This window comes from Salvelinus sp. IW2-2015, linkage group LG4p (genome assembly GCF_002910315.2).
Source record: "Salvelinus sp. IW2-2015 linkage group LG4p, ASM291031v2, whole genome shotgun sequence".
Taxonomy (NCBI): domain Eukaryota; kingdom Metazoa; phylum Chordata; class Actinopteri; order Salmoniformes; family Salmonidae; genus Salvelinus; species Salvelinus sp. IW2-2015.
Window position 1 is genome coordinate 13715929 of NC_036841.1, and position 25375 is coordinate 13741303.

Genomic DNA, 25375 nt, shown 5'->3' on the forward strand with positions numbered 1-25375 from the left:
GGTGAATGAGAGAGTGACCCAATTTTTCATCATTTTCAATGTGGTATCTCGATGGCATGTCTGAAACAACTGGCTTGTAATTCATTTGTATTCCTTCTGTGACCTACAGTAGGTATCGGCAGCTAGAGCCCTGCCACTGAACATGAGCCCATAGCATAACCCGACCCAGCACACCTCATTGCATCACATAAAAGGCCAGTTCAGAGACATGTAATTTCTAAGGACAGGGCCATTCAACTGATTCAATGGGCCACAGCCAGATATATTTTAAAGAGCCTCTCCAGAGTGAGAAGCTTGGATACATTGTTCCAATTGGATAATTGCACTTTCTGAATGAATGGCCATGGATTTCCAGAGCCTTGGCCTTGTAAATCACTAAATCAATATGGTGAATTAAATCAGGGTCAGGGAGAGACAAGGCCCTCTCTTTCAATTCCGTCAATCACCCACGTCAGCTACAACATTGATTTTAGTGGAAAGTAAGGGACATAATGAACCAAAATGATCCATTTAGGCCGGGGATAATTTTGCCAATGAAAACGATTGAATTTGGCTGCCCTTGAACCTGACCAAAACCTTTGCAGTGGACAACCACCTTCTCAAAGTCATTGCTGTGTAATGCACACTTTGCACTGCAACGCACATATATTCATTCTGAAAAGGTGCTGCAGTGAACAATCACTCTATACACTTACATTCTGTAATCATTCTGTCAAATCACAATTTACTTCCACCAGTAGAATCACATCGGACACACAACCAATAAGTGCAAGGCTACCATGTGATCTGAGTCACTTTGCCCGGATTCCATATCAGATCTGTGCCAAAAACCTGTGGAGCTGCCCTGTGTGAAACAAAATGGTGCCAATTTGGTACAGTTGACACCGGGCCATGAATCACATTCCCGCAGCCACGTCCGCAGGCTCCGTGCTGTGTCCCTGAGACGAGTGGTGATGGACGCACCGCACCGTGTCCAGCCTGGCTGTCACTAACTCTACCCGCCACATCCCTCACCTCTATTTGTCTCTCCCACCAGACACGCCAGCGCCCGTGGCCGCCGACGACGACAAGAGGGCTCACCGAGACTGGAGTGACTTTAAAATTTGATGACTCCTTCTGCTTCTCAGCCATCAACCTCCAAGAGTAATGGTTCCCCTCTTTCCCTATTCCTCTCCATTCATCTACTTGAGAGAAGAATATTAGAGAGGGGGGGGCTTTAGTGTAAGAGATGAATAGATTCAAACTGAGATGGAGAGATGACCGTGTCAGAGAGAAAATGTCACTTAGTCAGAGCTAACGTATTGCTAGCCACGTTTCTGCCAGAGACCTCCCTCAGGAGTCTGTTCCTACACATATGGCATATTCAGCGAGACTAATTGCAGAGCCCACCCCCTTAACACTCGGTGTTGCCCCTTTGAAAGCAGCAGACATCCTAATGCAGAAACATGACTTACATTTTCCTCCTACACCAATACACTATAGCAGCAATACAAAACAGATCATAGCACACACAGTGGCAATTACAAACAAACACATCATCTGATCCACCTTCCAGTAAATATCATCATTATAAATCCAATTACCATTCAAACTATTGCACATATCTCATATCTCTCATCTCGTTGTGATTGATGTCATGCGTTCAACTCAATCACTGATTAGATTGTACATACAGTATCATGCATTCAACTCAATCAGTAACCATTGGTCATGTTTTTGTTTTTCAGAATATTCCCAGGATTCCAGGAATCAAGGAGATTGGATTATAAATCAGGAACATTTTTAGGACTCCTGCCAGACATCTTCCTTGCGTCCTCCATTGTTCACACTGTATTTACGGACCCCCCCCCATGAACACACCCCAAGATGGATGTAATAAGGACTCAATTCACCATCATAATCTATGGGATTAGAGCTAGACGAGCCAACGGCCTCGCCAGTGGCTTTTGAAACGTATTGCCTTGTATCCCTCTGTGGCTCAGACTGTCTGTGTATCCGCTGTTCCTGGCCCTGTACTTGGACCAGGACTTGCCAATACCTGGACCTGTTCCTGGACCTGCTCATAATGTACCTTACTTTACCTGACTGTCTTCAGACTCAGGATGGGGACCCAGCCAAAGGTGAGTGTACACAGGATTATGTACAGAAGGTCAGAAAACCGCCTTACTCATTATTTAACCAAGTTGACCATATATTTCAAGCATGCATGCCACAGATATCTCTAATTTAGGGCTGTGTGTGAGAGTGTGTTCTGTGTTGCTTTTAAACAACCATGTTAGAGGCCCTGGACAGGCCCAATCTGATAAGTTTGTGACTACAAACAGGAGTGGCATGGTGTTGGAGGGTAAACTTGGGTTACTCTGGAGGAGGACCCACTCTTTCTCCCAGAGACATCTCATGTCTGCCTCCCATCTCCTCCTTGTCCACTCTACTGGTTCCTCTGGCTTAACTAATAACATGGCTAAACGGATGGGAGATAATTATGGGCAGACAGGCAATTGAGGAGTAAAATTTGGTAAGTGATCAGCTCAATTAGGTCCTGAAAACATTGATGGAGGAACACAGCGGGAGAGGACCCCGGCCGCAACTCAGGGGTGCGATTTACTAGATCTGTCTGGATTAGGCTACTTTCTCTCTTAACTCTCTACTATTCCACTCACTCCAAAGACTGTTGTCCGCAATTAGATGTTTTTTTATTAATTTGTTAGGAGCCAACGACACTGGTGACAGCTAGTCTTTCTGGGGTCCGACACATAACGAAAATAACAACACAGACATACGACTTTAGAATTGACATACATTTAAAAACAGTAACATGTAGTGTGTGTGTGTGTGTCCATCTATCAGTTACAGATACATGTCAGTACATACACACAACAAGTGGGTCACATGGGGGAGAGGCGGTGTGCCCTGAGGTGTTGCTTTATTTGTTTTTTGAAACCAGGTTTGCTGTTCAATTGCACTATGTAAGATAGAAGGGAGGTTCATGCACTCATGGCTCTGTATAATACTGCATGTTTCCTTGAATTTCTGGACCTAGGGACTGTGAAAATACCCCTGGAGGCATGTCTGGTGGGGTAAGTGTGTGTGTCAGAGCTGTGTGTAAGTTGACTATGCAAAAAATGTGGAATTTCCAACACATTGTTTCTTATGAAAAGAAGTGATGCAGTCAGTCTCTCCTTAACTCTTAGCCAAGAGAGACTGGCATGCATAGTATTTATATCAGCCCTCTGATTACAATGACGAGCAAGACGTGCCACACTGTTCTGGGCCAGCTGCAGCTTAACTAGGACTTTCTTTGCAGCACTTGACCTTATGACAATAATCAAGATAAGCTAAAACTAGGGCCTGCAGGACTTGCTTTGTGTGGTGTCAAGAAAGCAGAGCATCTCTTTATTACGGACAGACCTCTCCAKATCTTTACAACCATTGAATCTATATGTTTTGTGTCCATGACGGTTTACAATCTAAGGTAACACCAAGTAATTTAGTCTTCTCAACATGTTCAACAGCCACACCATTCATTACCAGATTCAGCTGAGGTCTAGAATTTAGGGGATGATTTGTATCAAATACAATGCTTCTCGTTTTAGAGATGTTCAGGACCAGTTCATTACTGGCCACCCATTCCAAAACAGACTGCAACTCTTTGTTAAGGGTTTCAGTGACTTCTTTAGCTGTGGGTGCTGATGCGTATATGGTTCAATCATCAGCATACATGGACACACATGCTTTGTTTAATGCCAGTGGCAGGTCATTAAAAAAATAGAAAAGAGTAGAGTGCCTAGAGAGCTGCCTTGCGGTACACCACACTTTAAATGTTTGACATTGGAGAAGCTTCCATTAAAGAAAACCCTATGAGTTCTACTTACTAGATAGCTCTGAATGCACAATATGGCAGAGGTTGAAAAGCCATAACACATACATTTTATCAACAACCGGTTATGGTCAATAATATCAAAGGCTGCACTGAAATCTAACAGTACAGCTCCCTCCATCTTCTTATCAATTTCTTTCAACCAATCATCATTCATTTGTGTCTGTGCAGTACATGTTGAGTCCCCTTCTCTATAAGCATGCTGAAAGTCATTTGTTAATGTGTTTACAGAGAAATAGCATTGTATTTGGTCAAACGCCATCCTCCACACACTCTCTTTCACATCACAGCCACCTTTCAATCCCAAATAGTCCATCTGTAACCGCACAGACAACAGAAAAGTGACCATAACATATGGATATTGTATGTCAATATTAAGTAATTCACCTAATTTTAATAGCCTATTGGCTTGCTGAAAAACTAGTAACTATTTTTTTTTTTTACAATATCAAAAACACAAACACTATCTTAGTTTTGGATAACTAAGGCTCCATACAGATCTGGACATTGTTTGTCTTCTGCTAATAATACCACAAACCTTTAACTAAGGCTCCATACAGATCTGGACATTGGTTGTCTTCTGCTAATAATACCACAAACCTTTAAAGCATAATTATAATGGCTGACTAGGTCAGAAGACGGAAATGCAAAAAAGAGACCAATGTCGCTAAACCTTACTTTTTTTTTTTTTTAAACACCTCCAACCAAGGCCAAAACAACAAGCAACACTGGGGACACTTCAATCGCTGTGAGGAGGCATGAAAATATTCAAAAGGTAGCTCAAGATATAAGTATTTTAAAATAAAAAAAATAAAAAATCATAAACAGTGCAGAATACAACTGTTACCTTTTCAAGTATGTATTAATATTAATATTGAAGAATACATTTTTTTAGCTTTAATTTGTCACGATTATGTGATTATATGATCTCTCTACCAGCACTAAACAGTTAACATAAGACCTGTTGGGCCTCAATTCAAGCAAAAAAAAGCTACATTCTAACAGTAATAAACATTCTATACTGTATATTTGGTTGCGTTTAGGAAGCTTTAGGTAACCTTAGAATATAAATATTATTGACATTACTGTGGGCTGTATGTTGAGTAATGGAGAGGAGCAGGTCCAACTGTCAGAAGGAGGGTCAAAAGAGGAACGACATACGCCATGCCCTACTAAAACTGTTATGTTTGAAACTAAGATTTAACAACAGTACACAGTACAGAGTAACGTCAGCTACATGCTAATGTTTGCCAAGCTAACACACATTAATAAGCTTGGTAACACTAGCCAAGCACACACATATATCTAACGTTCCATAGCACTGTTACAAGACAGCTACAAACATAAAACGTTTATCAAATAGAGTTAGCTATAGTTACAGTACTCACCCTTTAATAGCTAGTGTCCTCATTAGTGGCCCCTTGACAGCTAACTCACACAACCTAAAGGAAAAATTGGAACTAGCTAGTGAGTAACAGTAGCTAGCTACTAACGTTAGCTAGTACACCCGCTCATTTTACCTGGGCAGCTAAGGACATGTTAACTTAGATAGCAAGCTAGCGATCACAAAGAACAAGCTCCTCGATTTAGCTCACAAATATTAGTTAAATAACCGGACACCAAATAATTTCAGTTGACAGCCTACTTTAACCGGATACCAAATAATTTCAGTTGACAGCCTACTTGCCAGGTTACCTTGCCTACACTACATTTTCACGGCCCAATTATAGTTTCATAAGGAACATATATTATAAACAGCTAGCTAAGCTGAAGGTCAGGTTGGGAAAAATAGCTAACTTACCGATTTCATGACGTTAGCTATCTAGCTAACTAGCTAGCTATTGGATGCAACCGATCCAACAACAGTGTTATTGACGCATGTAACTAGCTAGCAATTCTGCAAGTTGGTAACTGATCTTGGGTCTCCTCTCGAAATAGCAGGGGTCTTGTAGTTGAATTGGTTGTTTATATCATATGACTAGGGGCTGGCGCCAAGAGTTGGAGGTATTCACTTTCAGGTGTCACTTTGAATAATCTAACAGAGTAAAACATTTGGAACACCCCAAAAAAAGAAACATGGTTTTCAAAAGTGAAAGTTCTTTGCCTTAAAGATAGTTAAACCCTATTTGARGTATTTTTATTATTACTTATATTAAAGCCATGCTTAAGGTTATGAATGGAACCTGTATGGCTATATCAAGAACCCTTTCCTTAGGTTCTAAAGAACCATTAAACCAGTAAATAGGTTAAACTTTATATAGCACCAAAATTGGGGGTTAATTTCAATCCATTGMCAAGGCAAGTATGGAAAGTATGTTTATTGTCATATGAAGAACTAGAGTAATACCTTACAATGAAATGCTTACTCCCATGTAGGCCAACAGTACAAAATATGCTAATACACAATCTAAAAGATTAATAACAATGGATCAAAGGGTACAGAGAATGTGCCAACAGGCAGTTAAAATAAATGAAATWTAACAGTGAAATTGATATGTACATATCATAGGGATAAAATGTTGAGTGCATATTTAATWAAAAAATATATATGTTGGCATTATATCGCAAGCCACAATCGCCCCAAATTTGCCCTGCCATAATGAATACGGACTCGTTTGCCGTATTTGGCCCACATAGGACTGGTTGCTGCCGAGTCAAAGCCAGCAGTGCCAAACAGTTGCCGCAAGTGGCCCAGAATCGTCTGCTATCTGGGTTGAAAGAGCAATTACGGTTAAGTGCTTTGCTCAAGGGCACTTAGACACATTTTTCACCTAGTCAGCTTGGGGATTTGATCCAGCAACCTTTTGGTTACTGGCCCAAGACTCTTAACCACTAGGCTACCTGCTGCTYCCTGCTGCCCTATTTTATGTGCTAACATGAAATGTTTTGTTTATTTAAGTCAATTAATACGTTTCTTGGACGGCATGCATGTGGGTGGTAATTTCCCGGGAGGCCTATGAGATCATACTTAATTATTCTCACATCAATGAAATGTTTGTGCTTTCTAGAGATTTATCCAATGACCTTGTCATGGCTTAGGTCTATGTTATCGTAGATCACTGCAGTGGTCATAGTATACCATAGTACAGCCTAACACAGATCAATCCCATGAACATTTGATCCCACAACTCATTGCAGGTGATTTCTCACCCTCGCCCAGCTTGTGTTCAGACAGGGCTTGGGTGACGGCCATTCTACAATTTGTACGACAAGGTGATTACAAGGTGATCTGGCCCTATCGTGTGATAGAGAGGAGGGATATTACAGTGAAAGGGCCTCTGCTATTACATATCGGCTTCCTGAAACAAAGCAAGGGAGTTATGCATAATTGATACTTGCAGCTATTGCAGCTATTGCAGCTATACTTGCAGCTATTTCTCGCCTCAGACGTAAACCTTGCCATCAATTCCCCAGCGAACTCTTTCTTTTACCTGCTAACATCTGAGAGCACAGAAGCGTGTCGAGAAGGGAGGGGAAATGAAGAAGAGAGTGCCATGTGAACATGCTCTGGAGCATCACTTTATGTCTTAACGAATAGTTTCACCCTACTCCCACTCTGATGTCTTTAGCCTTTTTGATAGTTGAGAGTAAACTGACCATTAATATATTTTATCAGCAAACTAATTGTGTGTCTGTCTGATTAATAAAATGTCGGTGGCGGGTGGACAGGAGCTTTAGTTTGTATTTTTCGTTGGATAGTAATGTGGAGAGGGGTTGAGGTGTAGTGATGTGTGAAACCAGGGGACTCCATTGTTCTAAGCCCTCACCATTCCCGGAGAGGACAGGGACAAATGGAAAGGCTCAGTCGGCTGTCAGTACCTAGGCCCGGGCCATGAAATCACTATTGATAAGACATATCTCACCATCAAGCAGGAGTTTGAGAAATGAGACAGGTTTAAGGTTAGACTCGAGATGAGATGAAGCCAAGATAGATGTGTGTGTGTGTGTGTCTATTTCGTTCATCTAAAACTGAGTTCAAACAGCCTGGTATCGTCAGCTTTCTCTCTCACAAAATAACATGAGGATTGGAAAACAGAACCACTTTAAAAGGATCGTAATTCTGCTGCTGGTGTAATTTCCTAATTAGTGTTTTTGTCTTTTCATCGCCCTTGCTTTGATTAGCAATCTGTAGGATACGTGTGCGGGGCGTATGTGTTTTCATACATACGTGTGTGTGTGTGCATGTCTGTATGTGTGTGTATGCCTGTGTGTGTGTGTGTTTGTTGTGAGAACAGAACACCATGCCTCTCATATTTACACAAGATTCCACCCTCAGGATAATTATGGTGCTCCTACAATACAACCACACAAACAAAAAGCAGATGATGCTTTATGCATCACAACCTCTGCCAAATGTAATTAATTACTACTGTACCAAGGGGACGGCAAATGTCAGGAGAGGACTTTATTTAGCACATTTTGCATCTTTTTTTATTGTCATGGCTGTGTGTTTGCTTTAATCAGGGACGTGGTTTCTGCTTTCTGTGTGTGTGAAGCATTGGGCCTCGGAGGCACGCTGCAGCTCAACTTTAAACTTGGCACTAATTCCCAACAGTTGCAAAGACATGGATTCTGTTTCTTTTTGTCATAACAGCCGGTCTGCGCCCAGAAAAATATATTTATATACCGAGTGGCAATACCATTCTTGTCTCTTCGTGTTTGTCTTGAGCAAGAACAGAATCAAGTTGGGGGCTGCCATTTTTTGGCTGCATGTGTTATGATCCTTATTGCTCAGGAGACCCCCCCCCTAAAAAAATCTGCACAAAAACAACAAAATGGATTGACTTTAGATTGCTATCAACACTTTGCTAAAATAGGCCTGGGAGAAATCAATTATGACGTGTTGTATGGCTTGATGGCAACCATCCTCCCACACTTAGCATTAAGTTGTGTCAAGTCTCCTGCCTCATTTCTCTGGCAATTAAAGTATCGTTATGTGGCTAATCGTTGCTTCATGCTGATGACGCAGTCATAAGCCTGTTACCCAATGTATCAGCAGCAGCATAGCGCCTGATGATCACAGGTCTCTGGCATCAATAAAAAGGTTGTTTAGAGTGAGATCACAGAGGCCAGCCCCCAGAGGCCACTACTAAAAGTCAAGAACAGCAGGCTAAATGGTCTGTGCTGAACTGTCTGAAATCTCAGCTATGGCGTCACTATGCAAACATTATGCAAACAAGCTCTGTTATTATTTGGGAGACAGAATGACGTTCGACTCAGATATCATGGGGCAGAACCGAGGCGGCAGGGGCCATTAGGTTGTAGGCTCTGTTTTCATTTCGTCACTTTATCATGTTCTTCTGATCAGGGCAAATGTAGAGGAGGCTACTGAGCTTCACAATACCACAGTGATGGTTTTATTGAAGAGATTTTGCCAGTTTTGGTGACACCTAAAACCAAGGGCAAAATACTGTTGATGTTATCACTCGCCCTCTAGCCAGACAATGTGAAACAGCAACAATATCAACATCCCATGTAAAAAMGTGAGATGATGAAAGGTGGTGTGGAGAATAAATTACTGTCTGCCCCCTGAACAGTGTCTAGGTCGGCAGGCATTGGATGGCATTCGGAGAGAGATTTGTGTGGCAGACACACTGAGGTGATTCATTTCAGATGATCACTGGATGATTGCCCCAGGGGGCGGATTGCAATCCATAATACAGCCGGTCCCAATTTATATCTCCTGCTCAGGCCACAATTAATTGCATAATCAATAGGTACTGATGATAAGCAAGATGTGATGATGGGAATCAAAATTAGGGTAGTGTAAATATCATGACACAAGGCGAGACCCAGATGCTGACACAAGAGGCAGATGGTTGGAGTCTTACAATATTTATTAATCCAATAGGGGAAGGCAAGAGGATGGTCGTGGACAGGTATAAGGGTCAAAACCAGTTCAGAGTCCAAAAGGTACCGAAGGGAAGGCAGAATCAAGGTCAGGGCAGGCAGGATGATCAGGCAGGCGGGAAAGTAGTCCAGAGTCAGGCAGGGGTCAAAACTGGGAAGACTAGCAAAAGGAGTATGGGAAAAACACGCTGGTTGACTTGACTAACATACAAGACGAACTGGCACAGAGAGACTGGAAACACAGGGATAAATACACTGGGGGCTAATAAGCGACACCTGGAGGGCATGGAGACAATCACAGGAACAGGTGAAACAGATCCGGGCGTGACAGTAAAAGAGTCTGACTATGTGTATCGGACTGACCCCTCCATGGAATACACTTATTGCCCTTGGAACATTGTCAAATTTCTCGGAACATTTCTAGAGTGGCGGATGCAATGTTGGTCCGGTCCTCATTCAGGTCCAATAGCCTTTCTCCTGGATGGTGATAGAAGATCACAGAAATAGCTCAATGGTGCACGCTCAGCGCAAGGAAACAGGCTTTGTTTGTAAATGGATGTAAACGAAGCTATTTCGTATACACTCACTGGAAATAGTGTGTGATGCAACACCATGAATGGTTTAGAACAAGTGGCAGGTCTAATGGAAAGCAAGCTACGGTATGATGCTATAATCTAGTGTACAAATAGGTCTCCCTTACTCAGTTTGAAACTTACACGTTTAAAGTGGYTAAGGAAATACAGAAAGATATTTCTGCACTTTTGCAGAATCCAAGCGCATCGTAATATGTGGTTGTGCTTCAAGAGAGACTCTCCTGCTGTGCCAATGAGAGAGTAGTAGAGAAGGCAGGTTCTGCTTTGGGGAGACGCTAGCTGACTTTATCAATGCTCCCACGCTGGGAGGGAGAGGCAGAGAACACCCATGGTCAATAAGGTCCTGAAGCGGAACTTAAAGCCATACATTTTTTTCACAGGATAAAGCCTGCTATAGACTAGGCCAGAACATGTATTGAATGGTCATCAAAAAATAATAATTCAAGTCAGTTGTTACAGTACACTTTGTTATTGAAAAGCAAATTGTTTGTTTGAATGCATTAGGGGTGAAGATGTAATGGCCCCTATGCTTCGAATGGACAATCTACTTCTGCCTCGTGAAGTCAGCATTAATTGACTGAAAACACTTTCATGCAGTGATGGTTTTTTGTCATGCTAGTACATTCAGCCAACTGAGAAGCTCAAATAAGTACCCTCTCAACTCCCTCCACTTTATAGGCCTCAGTCCACTCAGTGCTTTCAGCATCAAACATGTTAGCCTGATATACAAGGGAACAGCATTTCCAAAATGGCGTCCATAATTGTAGCTCTTGCTCTCGCATTTGTCCAGCCTCTTCTCTCCAATACAAACCACCTGCAGTGCCAGCTAGTCAGCTACTTCCAGGTGCCATACACAGTGATACGCCACCAGAGAGCCTATATATAGAGGGTAGTGCGTACGGTCCAGAACATCACCGGGGCCAAGCTTCCTGCCACCCAGGATCTCTATACCAGGCAGTGTCAGAGGAAGGCCCTAACAATTGTCAAAGACTCCAGCCACCCTAGTCATAGACTGTTCTCTCTGCTACCGCACAGCAAGTGGTACCGGAGCCCCGAGTCTAGTTCCATGAGGCTTCTAAACAGGTTCTACCCCCAAGCCAAAAGACTCCTGAACAGCTAATCAAATGGCTACCCAGACGAATTTAAAAAAAAAAAAAAATCTGTATTTTCTTAAAACTGCATTGTTGGTTAATGGCTTGTAAGTAAGCATTTCACTGTAAGGTCTACACATGTTGTATTCGGCGCACGTGACAAATTCAATTTGATTTGATTTATACAGCAGCATTTTTCAAAGTGCCTAGTTCAATATGGAGATGTAAGCAAAAGTGTTCATTTAAAATGTCTGCCAGGCTTGTTTTCAGCTCACCACCTGCCATGCATCCAGAGCCATGCTATGTCCAGCCCGATGGGAGGCTTAGTCAGGCTACTATAAGGGCTCGGCTGTCTGAGCTGACCGGCTTAACTCCTATCACTGTTCTGTGGACAGTGCGTGAGACATTGAGGATGAGTCTAAGGCCGAGGAGTCCCAAATGTAATCTTGCTCTATACTGTGGACCAGGGACATTGAGGATGAGTCTAAGGCCGAGGAGTCCCAAATGTAATCTTGCTCTATACTGGGAACGCATCTGGTCACTTCAATGGCTGTTTAATGGCACTGGGTTGTTGTTTTATAACCGTGTTTTGTTTCATAGCCACACAGGCATGCCCACCACGGTTTGGCCAGTGCTGTAAGGGAGGCTGCAAGTCATGGCTGCCAGTCATTTACATTCGTATCAAACAGCAGTAGAACACAACACTGCATGGATCCATCCGAGTGCATTGTCCAAGTACGGTGGTGGTGGCCGTATGGCCGCCAGTGTTTGTGAAGCTTCCCGTGTTTGTATTATACTGATGTACTTGGGTCTATTGTCTTTATGGAAATGTTATGGGGGTTCTCTGTTTCATTATATATAAAGCCTTAGTATGCCAGGGATTCAATGAATCTAACACTGGTCAAGGAGAACCAGTATCATCACTATACTTCAGGGGCTAAATTGTTGGCTGTTGGCTGATCTTTATGAAGCCCTTTCAATTATCAACCTGGATTAAGTGGGCTTGTATGTCTGGTCAACCGTAACTGATGTTAGGCCAGAAGAGAACATATTCCTCACTGATTTCGCTYTCTCTCTCCTCTCTCTGCAGGTATGTGCTGTGTTTCGTCCATCCAAACTCAGAGAACTCCAACCAACAGGGACGAAGCAAACTGAACCGCATGTCTGTGCATCACCACCACCTCTTCGTCACAATGGTCTTCATCACCCTCTCCTCCTGTGTTGCGTTTTTTTTCACCTTTGAGCTGAACCCAGTGAGACCTGAATCAAACAGACTTAAAGACAAAACGCTCACCGCTGGGGACTCACCTTCTGTGTTCTCCGTCACTTTTTATTTGGCTTTATCTTTTGTATCTGTACATAACGCAATTCCAAATCTTATAGTTTTGTACATGTAATTTTTCTGGTGTGTGAAATTTTTCTAATAAAATAAAAAAGTGGATTCATTCCCTAGAGACTAACAGGCCTGTTTGTGGCTGATCATTTACCTTCTTCTCTCCTGTTTTATCCTCTCCATCCCCTCCTCATATATTCTCCCTATACAAACCTATTACACCCACACCCTATCCCCACCTCGCCTTTTTCTGCCTCYTGGCACCATGTAGCCAATAACCTATGTTACCCGATGGTTATATCACAATGGCAGCCAATCCAAATTACTTTAGAGGGAAAAAGGGATCCCAGAGGTAAAAATAAATTAGGTTTGAATCGTCCGAGAGTGTCAAGTCCAGCCCTCTATATATATTACCCCACCAGTCCTACAGCCTTCTCCTAATGGAGGTATTCATCATTAGTATCGGGGTTAGCCTCTCTCCCACCACCTAGTAGGCTTTATTTCTGAAAACTCAATTCCACTGACTTCTTTTTATGTTCTTCCCCCTGACCCTCAAAGCCGACATGAATTCAAACACTGCAATTTGCACAGATTCTCTGGTGGTGCTTTTCGCCGTCTGTTGCCTGTGAATCTGATCCAAGTCAGGCATTGAACCAACAGAATGCTTCGTGTGAATGGGATATCTTATTTAAAATGCTAGACCCTGGTGTTTATGGCTGTTTACAGCAATCCTAAAGGCTTGCTGAGAGATGTGTGCCGTGAGAGTAATGACTGTCTGCCATTGTACTAAATCAGCGTAATGCTGTTATTACATACGTCATAAAATTGAGAAATCATCAGTATTTCCTCTTGACAGGAGATCGAACGATCTCACTGTCATCAATACAGGGGAACATCGAGGTGCAGAAATAGGTGATTGCCAAGCGGAAAATGAATGCTAACCTCAGTCACTTTGAGAGTTAAAGGGCGTTCGATATGCAGTGCCAGTCAAAAGTTTGGAATCAAAAGTTTGGACACAGTTTGTTTTTGCTATTTTCTACATTGTAGAATAATAGTGAAGACATCAAAACTATGAAATGACATATATGGAATCATGTAGTAACCAAAAAAGTGTTAACCTTTTCATGCGTGAGTTCAGAATGTCTCTAATGGTCGCCCCAGCATGAGGTTTTTTTATGCACGTGATGTTAGAATGTTCTCTCCATTCCAGAATGTGATTGTTACGCAGCAGTACATTTAATCTGCGCTGCCCTCAAACCATTATTTATAGGCTGTTTTCAACTTGTCAATTTCAAATGATTTTCGAACAAGTTTTAATTTTCTAAGAACAGTTTCAATTGAGGTGTGTTCCGCCTCCTCATTCATTCACATAAAAGTAGTCCTTTTTACTTTTGCGGACAATTAATTTTTTGACATTTATACCGTACCAAGTTCCCCAAGCACTTCCCAATTGTTTGTGCAGTTCAAGTCTGCAGACATTTGTGCATCTCCCATCCTGCACACACGTGTTCACACTCTTCATCTGTTGCCTGCATCGCAGTCATTGTTGTTTTCGTTACCAATAATAACTTTGGAAATGTGTGCGTTTCTATCAAAGTAAGTGCCTTATTACGTTATAATAGTTTCTGTATGTCGTGTTATGGCGTTTCTACTGCAGCTCACTGTATGTATGGAGCATCATATATTTGTGTATATTCCTTATAACCGCGGACACGCGAGATAACGTTACTCATTTCATAACCTTTATGGMGTTATACTCAATGCTTAGGTAGCTAGCTACATTCTTCTATTAGCTCTGMAAAACAATGCTAATTGCGTCAGAGAAGTATTAGCTTGTGTTGTATTTTGAAGCTACCCTGGCCTTATGACTCCCAAGTGGCGCAGCGGTCTGCGTTTCTATCAAAGTAAGTGCCTTATTACGTTAAAACGTTTCTATATGTGATTTGTAACTGAATGTCCAATTACAAAAAATACCTTGTTCAGTAATCATCTCACCTGTTACTTGGCGGTGAACTATGTGGCCGTTGAGGGCAGCAGTGTCGATCAGATGGAAAAATATCTTCTTATAACACTTGGTCGTTTTCCGAGTTTARACCACAAAGCTGTTTATCATGTCCGCCTTATCCACTGCCCCATTTTGAGGTTATAGTCAAGCACACAGTCTGGTTTGATCTTACTCTCTCCCGTCAGGTGGTCCACCTTCCTTGTGGCCGACATGGTTGCTGTATGGACAGCAGAGAGGACATGGACGTCTCGTTTGTCATGCCACTTTACTGCCAGCCGTTGACCGTTCTCCTTGAACTCCACCTCCTCTCTCTGCATCTTCCTGCATCCGAATACCGGCATCCCCTTCCTGGTCGACCTGACTGTGCCACAGGCCTCTGTGCTGTTGGAGAGCAGATGCTGGAAGAATGCGGGACTGCTGTAACAATTGTCCACATACAAAGTGTGTCCCTTGCTGAGATGAAGAGCCAGCATGGTCATCACCACGGACCCGGACACGCCAAGCCCCTCGTAATGTTGGATGTCAGTGGTGGACCCTGTGTAAACTATAATTTCCTGGACAAATCCTGTCTTCACGTCACACACGACAAAGAACTTGACCCCGAACCTGTGCCTTTTGGAGGGAATATATTGCCGGAACGTCAGGGACTCATCAATGCATAGGTCCTTGTATGGCACAAAGAKCCGACCAAATGCTGATGTKATTTCTTATTTTGTATAACGGGTCATTTAGGATGGTAGTAGCATTGTTGATGAAATAGAACTAGGAAGRGGTCTTGGGAAAAGAGGGTGGCTAAGAAGAGAGTTGCAYACAMAGGATCTGTGCTCCAGTATTCTCTTAGGGAGTTCTTCTTTACTATCCCCATGAGAAGGACTGTCACCAGGAAGGTATACATTTCACTAATTGTGGRTGTCACCCATTTAGCGAGTTTCCCACCCACWCCTGGCTCTCTCTTCTCTTGTAGCTCCAAGGCATGGCGATTGGTCTCCTCTACTATGTCTCCCACCAGCTCCTCTGTCAGAAACAACTTGAAGCACTCTGCCTCAGATGGAAATGGCAAGGGGCATGGCACTCCAGACTTGGACTCATCAAAGCAAACAGCAGGGCCAGGAGGGGTGAAATGGCTGGCYGCCTTCCAGCTACCACAGAACTCCAGTACTTCATCCACTGTCGGTCTGCCTTCATCACCACCAGCATCTTCAAGAGGTCCTGGGACTTCGTTAGTGGACAAGGAGTCCTCAGATTCAGGCTTTTAAATGGCTACAAGGTTGGGTGGCAGCTCCTCACTGTCAGAATCTGATTCCTGACTTTCATACCCAGACTCATTGTCAGAATTTTTTTAATCTCCAGAATTTCCGCATTTGTGAGTTGTCTTCTTCTGTAAGACATTACTAATGCTACAGCTTAGCTCACTAGCTACATACATAAACAACAACACTGAAGGGCTCAGAGAGGGAGTGAGAGGTTACGTGATTGACTCGCGTGATTGACACGCACCACTTCTATCAGTAAATCACTGTCAGAAAATGTTTTGTGTGGTAATATTTTATATATTTACTGTTTTATTCACATGTTTTCAAGTTCTATTGACAAATCATGCATTCCGATTCTTGCATAGATTGTAATGGGCACATATGTGTGTAAAGTACWTTTTTGAAYGTTGTACAGATTATGATGAGCTGAGCTAATTCCAGCTGTGTGTGGAGCCATGTTTGTCGACGTACAATGCATTCTGGGTTTCACGTAATCGTCTGTCGAACCAAATATGTTATAACAAAATGAGGTGAGTAAGGGTTCACAAAGTTTTTGGTGAACTTCCGTAAATGAATGGTGGGTTGTGAACGATGGTAGACGACACGCCCTTCAACATGCATACAATAAACAGACCAAACTCATCTTGTCTTCTCTTATCTTTGGTTTCTGTGAGAGAGAAAAAGCATGGCAGCGAGCAGAAACGACCCATTGTCGGATTACTTTCGATTTCCACAGAGTGTTTTACTCAATTATTTCGATCAACGGTGAGCTCACCTGTGATGTGATTAATTATAAATAGTAATTTCGGTTAGTTAATTTATATTGTAGTTTATGTCAGCCGAGATTTATACAAATATGACCGCTTGTGTTATGTCAATCTTTCCTCAGTTAGCACTAGGACTAATGTAGCCTAGATTTTCCGGTTTGGATGATTGTGTTATGCTGTAGCTACTTCTGTGAATGTCTGAACATTGCATCCAAAAATAAACTGGTCACATTCAGGACATAATGTTGTAAGGACTGTGTTTGTGCAAAATGTTACTGGAAAAACTGTGTGGCCAGCTCAAATGCTGATTGTTGCGTCATTGGAAACTGGCCGTTTTAAATAAGTGTACTAATCACACCAGTTTGATTGTACGCTACAGGGACCACTGTAGAATGATCACATCCATGTGATGGTACGTGTGGAAAGGTTAAACAAATCAAAATATATTATATATCTGAGATTCTTCAAAGTAGCCACCCTTTGCCTTGATGACAGCTTTGCACATTCTTGACATTTTCTCAACCAGCATCACCTGGAATGCTTTTCCAACAGTCTTAAAGGAGTTCCCACATATGCTGAGAACCTGTTAGCTGCTTTTCCTTCACACTGCGGTCCAACTCATCCCATACCATCTCAATTGATTGTGGAGGCCTAGTCATCTGATACAGCACTCCATCACTCTCCTTCTTGGTCAAATAGCCCTTACACAGCCTGGAGGTGTGTTGGGTCTATGTCCTGTTGAAAAACAAATTATAGTCCCACTAAGCGCAAACCAGATGGGATGGCGTATTGCTGCAGAATGCTGTGGTAGCCATGCTGGTTAAGTGTGCCTTATATTCAAAATAAATGTGTCACCAGCAAAGCACCCCCACACCGTCACACCTCCTCCTCCATGCTCCTACTTTGTGTCTCACTCATCCGACCTAAGGACAGGTTTCCACCGGTCTAATGTCCATTGCTCGTGTTTCTTGGCCCAAGCAAGTATCTTCTTCTTATTAGTGTCCTTTAGTAGTTGCTTCTTTGCAGCAATTCGACCATGATGGCCTGATTCACGCTGTCTCCTCGGAACAGTTGATATTGATATGTGTCTGTTACTTGAACTCTGTGAAGCATTAATTCGGGCTGCAATCTGAGGTGCAGTTAACTCTAATGAAGTTAACCTCTYGAGCAGAGGTAACTCTGGGTCTTCCTTTTCTGTGGTGGTCCTCTTGAGAGCCAGTTTCATCATAGTGCTTGATGATTTTTGCGACTGCACTTGAAGAATTTGACATTTTCCAGATTGACTGACCTTCATGTCTTAAAGTCATGATGGACTGTCATTTCTCTTTGCTTATTTGAGCTGTTCTTGTCATAATATGGACTTGGTCTCTTACCAAATATGGCTATCTTCTGTATATCCCCCTACCTTGTCACAACACAACTGATTGGCTCAAACCCATTAAGAAGCAAACAAATTCCACAAATTAACTTCTAACAAGGCCCACTGAAATGCATTCTAGGTGACTACCTCACGAAGCTGGTTGAGAGAATGCCAAGAGTTTGCAAAGGTGTCATCAAGTGACTACTAAGAAGAATCTCAAATATAAAATATTTTGATTTGTTTAACACTTTTTTGGTTACTACATGATTGTTATTTCATAGTTTTGATGTCTTCACTATTATTCTACAATGTAGGAAATAGTCAAAATAAAGAAAAACCCTTGAATGCGTAGGTGTGTCTTAACTTTTGACTGGTACTGTACYTATTGGGGGGACATTTTGATTTAGTAACCTCTCTTTTGGACTCTCTCTCACACATACACCCACATACGGTCCACATTCATCCACATTCATCCCTTTTCCCTTTTCCTCCACCACAGACAGTACTGGTTTCCAGTTGATGGAATGTGGGACAGGGGTGCTGGTTAAAGGCCATGTGTGTAAGGAAAGACGTTAGGAGACGAGAAGCAAGTACAGGAAGTGAACYTTTAATAAATAACTGACATGAAACAAACAAGGATAGCYTCTGAACAGGGGAAACATAACGACAATAATGCTGATACCGGGATCAAACTGAGGAAAAGACAGATATAGAAGGGGAAAGTCCAGGTGAGTCCAATATTGCGCTGATGAGCYTAATGATGGTGACGTGTGTGTAATGATGGGCAGCCTGGCGCCCTCAAGCGCCAGGGAGGGGGAGCYGGAGCAGGCTTGTCAATGTGTATTYGATTTCTTTATTGAGTAATTCGTTACTTGGGTAGACAACAGTACTTTTGTAATGCACCATTCTGGAAATGTAGGCAACGGTCATAGAGGAAATCGGCACATATCAGCTGACTTGAGGAGTCCGCCTGTGAAAGGGTGATTTTCAGTATTGAACATGATGTTACACTCGCTAGCATACCGAAATAGTAATAGACTGGCTCTAACTCATCTTGGGACAATATTGGTACTTACTGCGTGGGCTAGATATTTCTGGAATACTATAAGTTATTATTTATGCACATTGGGACAACAAATGGTTACTTAATGCTATCTTCAAGTTAAACCTTTCATTGTCTGAAAATGTATTACAGATGATAGAACTCACATTGAACTTTGTCACCAAATTCACAGCTCGCACAACATCCCCCAAAGCTTTTTCAGAATGAGTTATTTCCTGGATTCTTTCTCAGCAAAATTGGTTGGCATAAAACAGACCATATACTGGGCCATGTAATTTCCACACAGTTTTGGGGAAACAGGTAGCTTACTGGTTAGAGTATTGGACTAGTAACCGGAAGGTTGCAAGATCGAATCCCCGAYGTGACAAGGTAAAAATCTGTRGTTCTMCCTCTGAACAACGCAGTTAACACACTGTTCATAGGCCGTCATTGAAAATAAGAATTTGTTCTTAACTGACTTGCCTAGTTAAATAAAGGTAAAATGAATTTTTTTTTAAAACTGTTAACCTCTTTGTCTAGGACCTTGGCAAACCTCTCAAACACCATCATTCTCTCTCTTGTCACACTTTAACAGATGCTGTAACTCCAGAGTTGAAGAATGAGGTTCTTTGTGACATTAACAGATTGTTGAGAAGTTGTCAATGGTGAGAAGGGGATGCTTAGTGTATTGTATTGAAAAAGCAGTGACCGCTACTTTATTCTGAGAAGCGAAATGAAGAATAGGCCTGTTAAAGTCAGGCACCACAGGCTGAAATTAAATTTTTGCATCTACGTTTAGTGCCTTCAGAAAGTATTCACACCCCTTGACGTTTTCCACATTTGGTTATGTTACAACCGGAATATTCAATTTATTAAATTGAGATGTTGTGTCACTGGCCGACATGCAATATCTCATAATGTCAAAGTGGAATTATGCTTTTAGACATTTTTACAAATTAATAAAAAATGAAAAGCCGAAATGTTTTGAGTCAATAAGTATTCAATCGCTTTGTTTTGACACGGCTAAATATGTTTAGAAAAAAAATAGCAAGTCACAAAATAAGTTGCATGGACTCACTATGTGTAATAATAGTGTTTAACATGATTTTTGAATGACTACCTCATCTCTGTACCCCACACATACAATGATCTGTAAGGTCCCTCAGTCGAGCATTGAACTTCAAACACAGATTCAACCATAAAGACGAGGGAGGTTTTCCAATGCCTCACAAAGGGCACCTATTGGTAGATGGGAAAAAATAAAAAGCAGACATTGAATATCCCTTTGAGCGTGGTGAAGTTATTCATTACACTTTGGATGATGTATCAATACACCCAGTCACTACAAAGATACAGTTTGCTGGAGAGGAAGGAGACCGCTTAGGGGTGTTACCATGAGGCCAATGGTGACTTTAAAACAGTTTACAGAGTTCAATGGCTGTGATTGAAGAAAACTGAGGATGGATTAACAACATTGTAGTTACTCTACATACTAACCTCAATGACGGAGTGAAAAGAAGGAAGCCTGTCCAGAATTAAAGTATTCCAAAACATGCATCCTGTTTGCAATAAGGCACTGAAGTAAATCTGCAAGAAATTTGGCAAATAACTTTGTGTCCTGAATACAAAGGGTTATGTTTAGGGCAAATCCAACACATCACTGAGTACCAGTCTTCATATTTTCAAGCATGGTGGTGGCTGCATCATGTTATGGGTATGCTTGTCATCTGCAAGGACTGGAGGAGGGMTTTTTTTGATAAAAAGAAAAAGGAATAGAGTTAAGTTCATATAAAGTGTGTAGATGGGTGAGAAAACAAAAAATGTAATCCATTTTTAATTCAGGCTGTAACACAACAACGTTTGAAATGTATAATTTTTTTTATTTCACCTTTATTTAACCAGGTAGGCAAGTTGAGAACAAGTTCTCATTTACAATTGCGACCTGGCCAAGATAAAGCAAAGCAGTTCGACACATACAACAACACAGAGTTACAGATGGAGTAAACAAACATACAGTCAATAATACAGTAAAAAAATAAGTCTACATACAATGTGAGCAAATGAGGTGAGATAAGGGAGCCAAAGGCAAAAAAAGGCCATGGTGGCAAAGTAAATACAATATAGCAAGTAAAACACTGGAATGGTAGATTTGCAGTGGAAGAATGTCCAAAGTAGAAATAGAAATAATGGGGTAATAAGTCAAGGGGTATGAATACGTTCTGAAGGCACTGTATCAATTTTGAGATTTGTTCTTATTTTGGTTCATTCAAAAAAATGCAAAAACTTGATGAAAATGTATATTTGCTTTAGTGTATCATACTACCGTCATGAGCATTTAAATTAATTTTAAACACTTTAAAATGGACACACATCAATCATTTCAAAGTTCCCTACATTAATTAACACYTAACTTAAAAGCCCATTTCATAGAGAATGTTACAAACTGGACTATATTTAGTGACTTACTTTAAAGGTATGGTGATTGGGTCTAAATAGGTGTTTGGCATTTGGTAGTCTAAATTCAGTGTACTTGTCTTTAATTACCCTTTCCCGAAAGTCAGACTCTTCCCACACGCCAACTCATTTACCAAATATTGTGTGGTTATCCTTGGATATATTGTCCAGACTTGCCCAGAGGGAATTGTTGATATATTATACATTTTTTATTCTACAAAACATTTTCTTTGGAAAAATGTTCCACAAATGCAATTTTCATGCATGTCTTTAGTATTGTACATATAGAATGATAAAAAAAAAAGTATTTGTGACCGACCAGCTCAAGTCGGTCTTATGTAGCAAAATTTGAAATTGTGTTTTTTACATTGGATAAAAGTAGAGACTCAGAGCTACAAAATGATATAACATACACTACAGTTGAGGAACAACAGGAAAGTAATTTAGCTTTGAAAGTTGATAAACTTGTAAACTCACTTTTGAGAAAAAGCCTTTGAATATTTTGGTACTACTACTAGAGAGCCCTTCTTTGTCTACACCCATTCAGCATCGTTCACACCCTCTTAATCTTTAGCCCCAACCATCTCTTTAAGGGTTGATCCGAGCGTTCTGTACTAACAACCAGTGGTGGAAAAAGTACTCAATTGTCATGCTTGAGTAAAAGTAAAGATACCTTAATAGAATATGACTCAAGTAAAAGTGAATGTCACCCAGTAAAATACTACTTGAGTAAAAGTCTAAAAGTATTTGGTTTTAAATATACTTAAGTATCAAAATTAAATAGAATTGCTAAAATATACTTAAAAGTCCCATTTCAAGTTCCTTATATTATGCAAACCAGACGGCATCATATTATTTTTATTTATTTATTGGCGGATAGCCAGGGGCACACTCCAACATAATTTACAAACGAAGCATTTGTGTTAAGTGAGTCCGCCAGATCAGAGTAGGGATGACCAGGGATGTTCTCTTGATATTGGATCATTTTGCTGTCAAAATGTAACGAGTACTTTTGGGTGTCAGGGAAAATGTATGGAGTAAAGAGTACATTATTTTCTTTTGGAATTTAGTGAAGTAAAAGTAGAAGTTGGCAAAAATATTAATAGTAAAGTACAGATATCCCAAAAAACAACTTAAGTAGTACTTTAAAGTATTTTTACTTAAGTGCTTTACACCACTGCTAACAAGAGAAGTCAAGCACCCAAGCGAACTTGCTAGCTACTTCCCGACACAACTGAACAGCTCACTGAACATTACTGGTTAGGCTATTATGTTACCCAGAACGTTGGTGACTGCAACTGTGCTGTCAGATTGTTCATTCGTAAATTCAAAACATGTAGCTCTCAGAGCGTTCAGAGCGCACACCGGACACTCTGGCCAATGAGTAGGGTTGATCCGAACGTTCCGACCTCACAACGGCAGTCAAGCACCCAAGCTAACTGGCTAACATTGGCTAAGTTGCTAGCTACTTCCAGACACATAATGAGCGAACACCCCACTCTGACCATTTTACTCGCCCTAGCAGAGCTGGTTAGGCTGTTTTCATGTTATCCAGAACGTTGGTGACTGTAACTGTGATGCTGGCAACAATTTAATTACTCTTTTGCCTTCGTTTACTGACACCGGCCATATTCAATGGGTGTTGAGCGACCATGAATTCATCAGTTATTCTGAGCTCTGGCACACTCAGACGAGAGAGCGCTCTGAAATCGGAGTAGACGGTCAGACTGAATTTACGAACGCACCCAAAATTGTTACTTGCATAGTGGAGTCTTTTGTTAAGACGTGTAGCTAGCGAGCTAGGTAAACAATGAACCATAAAAATGTAATCAAATAAAATAAAATTTTATTTGTCACTTACTCCGAACACAACAGGTGTAGACCTCACCGTGAAATGCTGACTTACAAGCCCTTAACCAACAATGCAGTTCAAGAAAGTGTTCAGAAAATATTTACTAAATAAACTGAAGTAAAAATAGTAAAATAACAATAATGAGGCTATATACAGAGGGTACCGGTACCGAGTCAATGTGCGGGGGTACAGGGTAGTCAATTTGTTTTGTACATGTAGGTAGGGGTAAAGTGCCTGTGCATAGATAATAAACAGCAGGTAGAAGCTGTGTAAAAACAAAGGGAGGGGGTGGTGTGTCAATGTAAATAGTCAGGGTGGCCGTCTTATGGCTTGGGGGTATAAGCTGTTAAAGAGCCTTTTGGTCCTAAACTTGGCGCTCCGGTACCGCTTGCCGTGCAGTAGCAGAGAGAACAGTCTATAACTTTGGTGACTGGAGTCTTTGACAATTTTTTGGGCCGTCCTCAGTGATGCAACCAGTCAAGATGCTCTCGATGGTGCAGCTGTAGAACTTTTTGAGGATTTGAGGACCCATGTAAAATATTTTCAGTGTCCTGAGGGGGAATAGGAGTTGTCGTGCCCTCTTCACGACTGTCTTGGTGTGTTTGGACCATGATAGTTTGTTGGTGATGTGGACACCAAGGAACTTGAAGCTCTCAACCTGCTCCACTACAGCCACGTCGATGAGAATGGGGGTGTGCTCTGCCCTCCTTTTCCTGTAGTCCATGATAATCTCCTTTGTCTTGATCATGTTGAGGGAGAGGTTGTTATCCTGGCACCACACGGCCAGGTCTCTGACCTCCTCCCTATAGGCTGTCTTATCGTTGTCGGTGATCAGGCCTATCCCCGTTGTGTCGTCGGCAAACTTATTGATGGTGTTGGAGTCGTGCTTAGCCACGTAGTCATGGGTAAACAGGGAGTACAGGAGGGGACTAAGCACGCACCCCTGAGGGGCCCCCGTGTTGAGGATCAGCGTGGTAAATGTGTTGTTGCAGAGGGAGGTGTTTAGTCCCAGAGTCCTTAGCTTAGTGATGAGCTTTGAGAGCGCTATGGTGGTGAACGCTGAGCTGTAGTCAATGAACAGCATTCTCACATAGGTGTTCCTTTTGTCCAGGTGGGAAAGGGCGATGTTAAATGCATTAGAGATTGCGTCATCTGTGGATCTGTTGGGGTGGTACGCAAATTGGAGTGGATAAACTGTTTCTGGAATGATGGTGTTGATGTGAGCCATGACCAGTCTTTCAAAGCACTTTATGGCTACAGACGTGAGTGCTACGGGTCGGTAGTCATTTAGGCAGGTTACCTTGGTTTTTAGAATTGTATAACTGCCTTAATTTTGCCAGACCCCTACTATTATGGGGATCTATAATAAATACAAATACAAATACTGCTCATGAAGGAGGAGGAACTCACAGGGTAGCGATAAAGCAGGCCTAATGCGAGCCGTTTCAAAGCATTGACGTTTAATTCACTGCACAGTGAGCACTCTGCCTGACCTCTTTCTAAAGGCAAAGATTGTATATGTAGCCGACCTCCACCGCCTTCCACCCCAGGGACTCCTACCTGTGTGAAGCAACCTGGTAGACGTCCAAAGACGACAGGGAGGAGGGAAGGACAGAGTGAGGGAGAGAGGCAGAGCCTCTCACTCTCTTCTCCTCCATGCCAAGGGCCAGTGGGACAGAGCCAAGCAAAATAGCCATCAAAGTCAACAAACCCCACATGCTGATTGGCTGAGCTGACGCCAAGGAGCATGCCACTGGAGAGCCGCACCGGAGGCAGCAGCAGAGGGGTGGAGGCAGCAGCAGAGGGATAAAAACCTTCCTGGGAGACAAAACTGGAGGAGCGGAGAGCTTGATCAGCCCTTGGCTGGATTTCTCTTTTTGTTGTTCCACTCAAGCCAG

At 41.9% G+C, this 25375-nt stretch overlaps 1 protein-coding gene across 2 annotated transcripts in view; it reads left to right on the top strand.

Moving 5' to 3' along the window:
* Positions 1-12871, top strand: part of LOC111960547 (leucine-rich repeat and fibronectin type III domain-containing protein 1-like protein) — a 119847-nt gene extending 106976 nt beyond the window's left edge. For both annotated transcript variants that reach the window (XM_023982584.1, XM_023982585.1), the window contains exons 5-7: positions 1037-1143; positions 1728-2120; positions 12502-12871. In XM_023982584.1, the coding sequence (XP_023838352.1) occupies positions 1037-1107 (71 nt within the window). In that variant the 3' untranslated portion in view covers positions 1108-1143; positions 1728-2120; positions 12502-12871. The remainder of the gene's footprint in view (positions 1-1036; positions 1144-1727; positions 2121-12501) is intronic.
* Positions 12872-25375: the final 12504 nt, after the last annotated feature.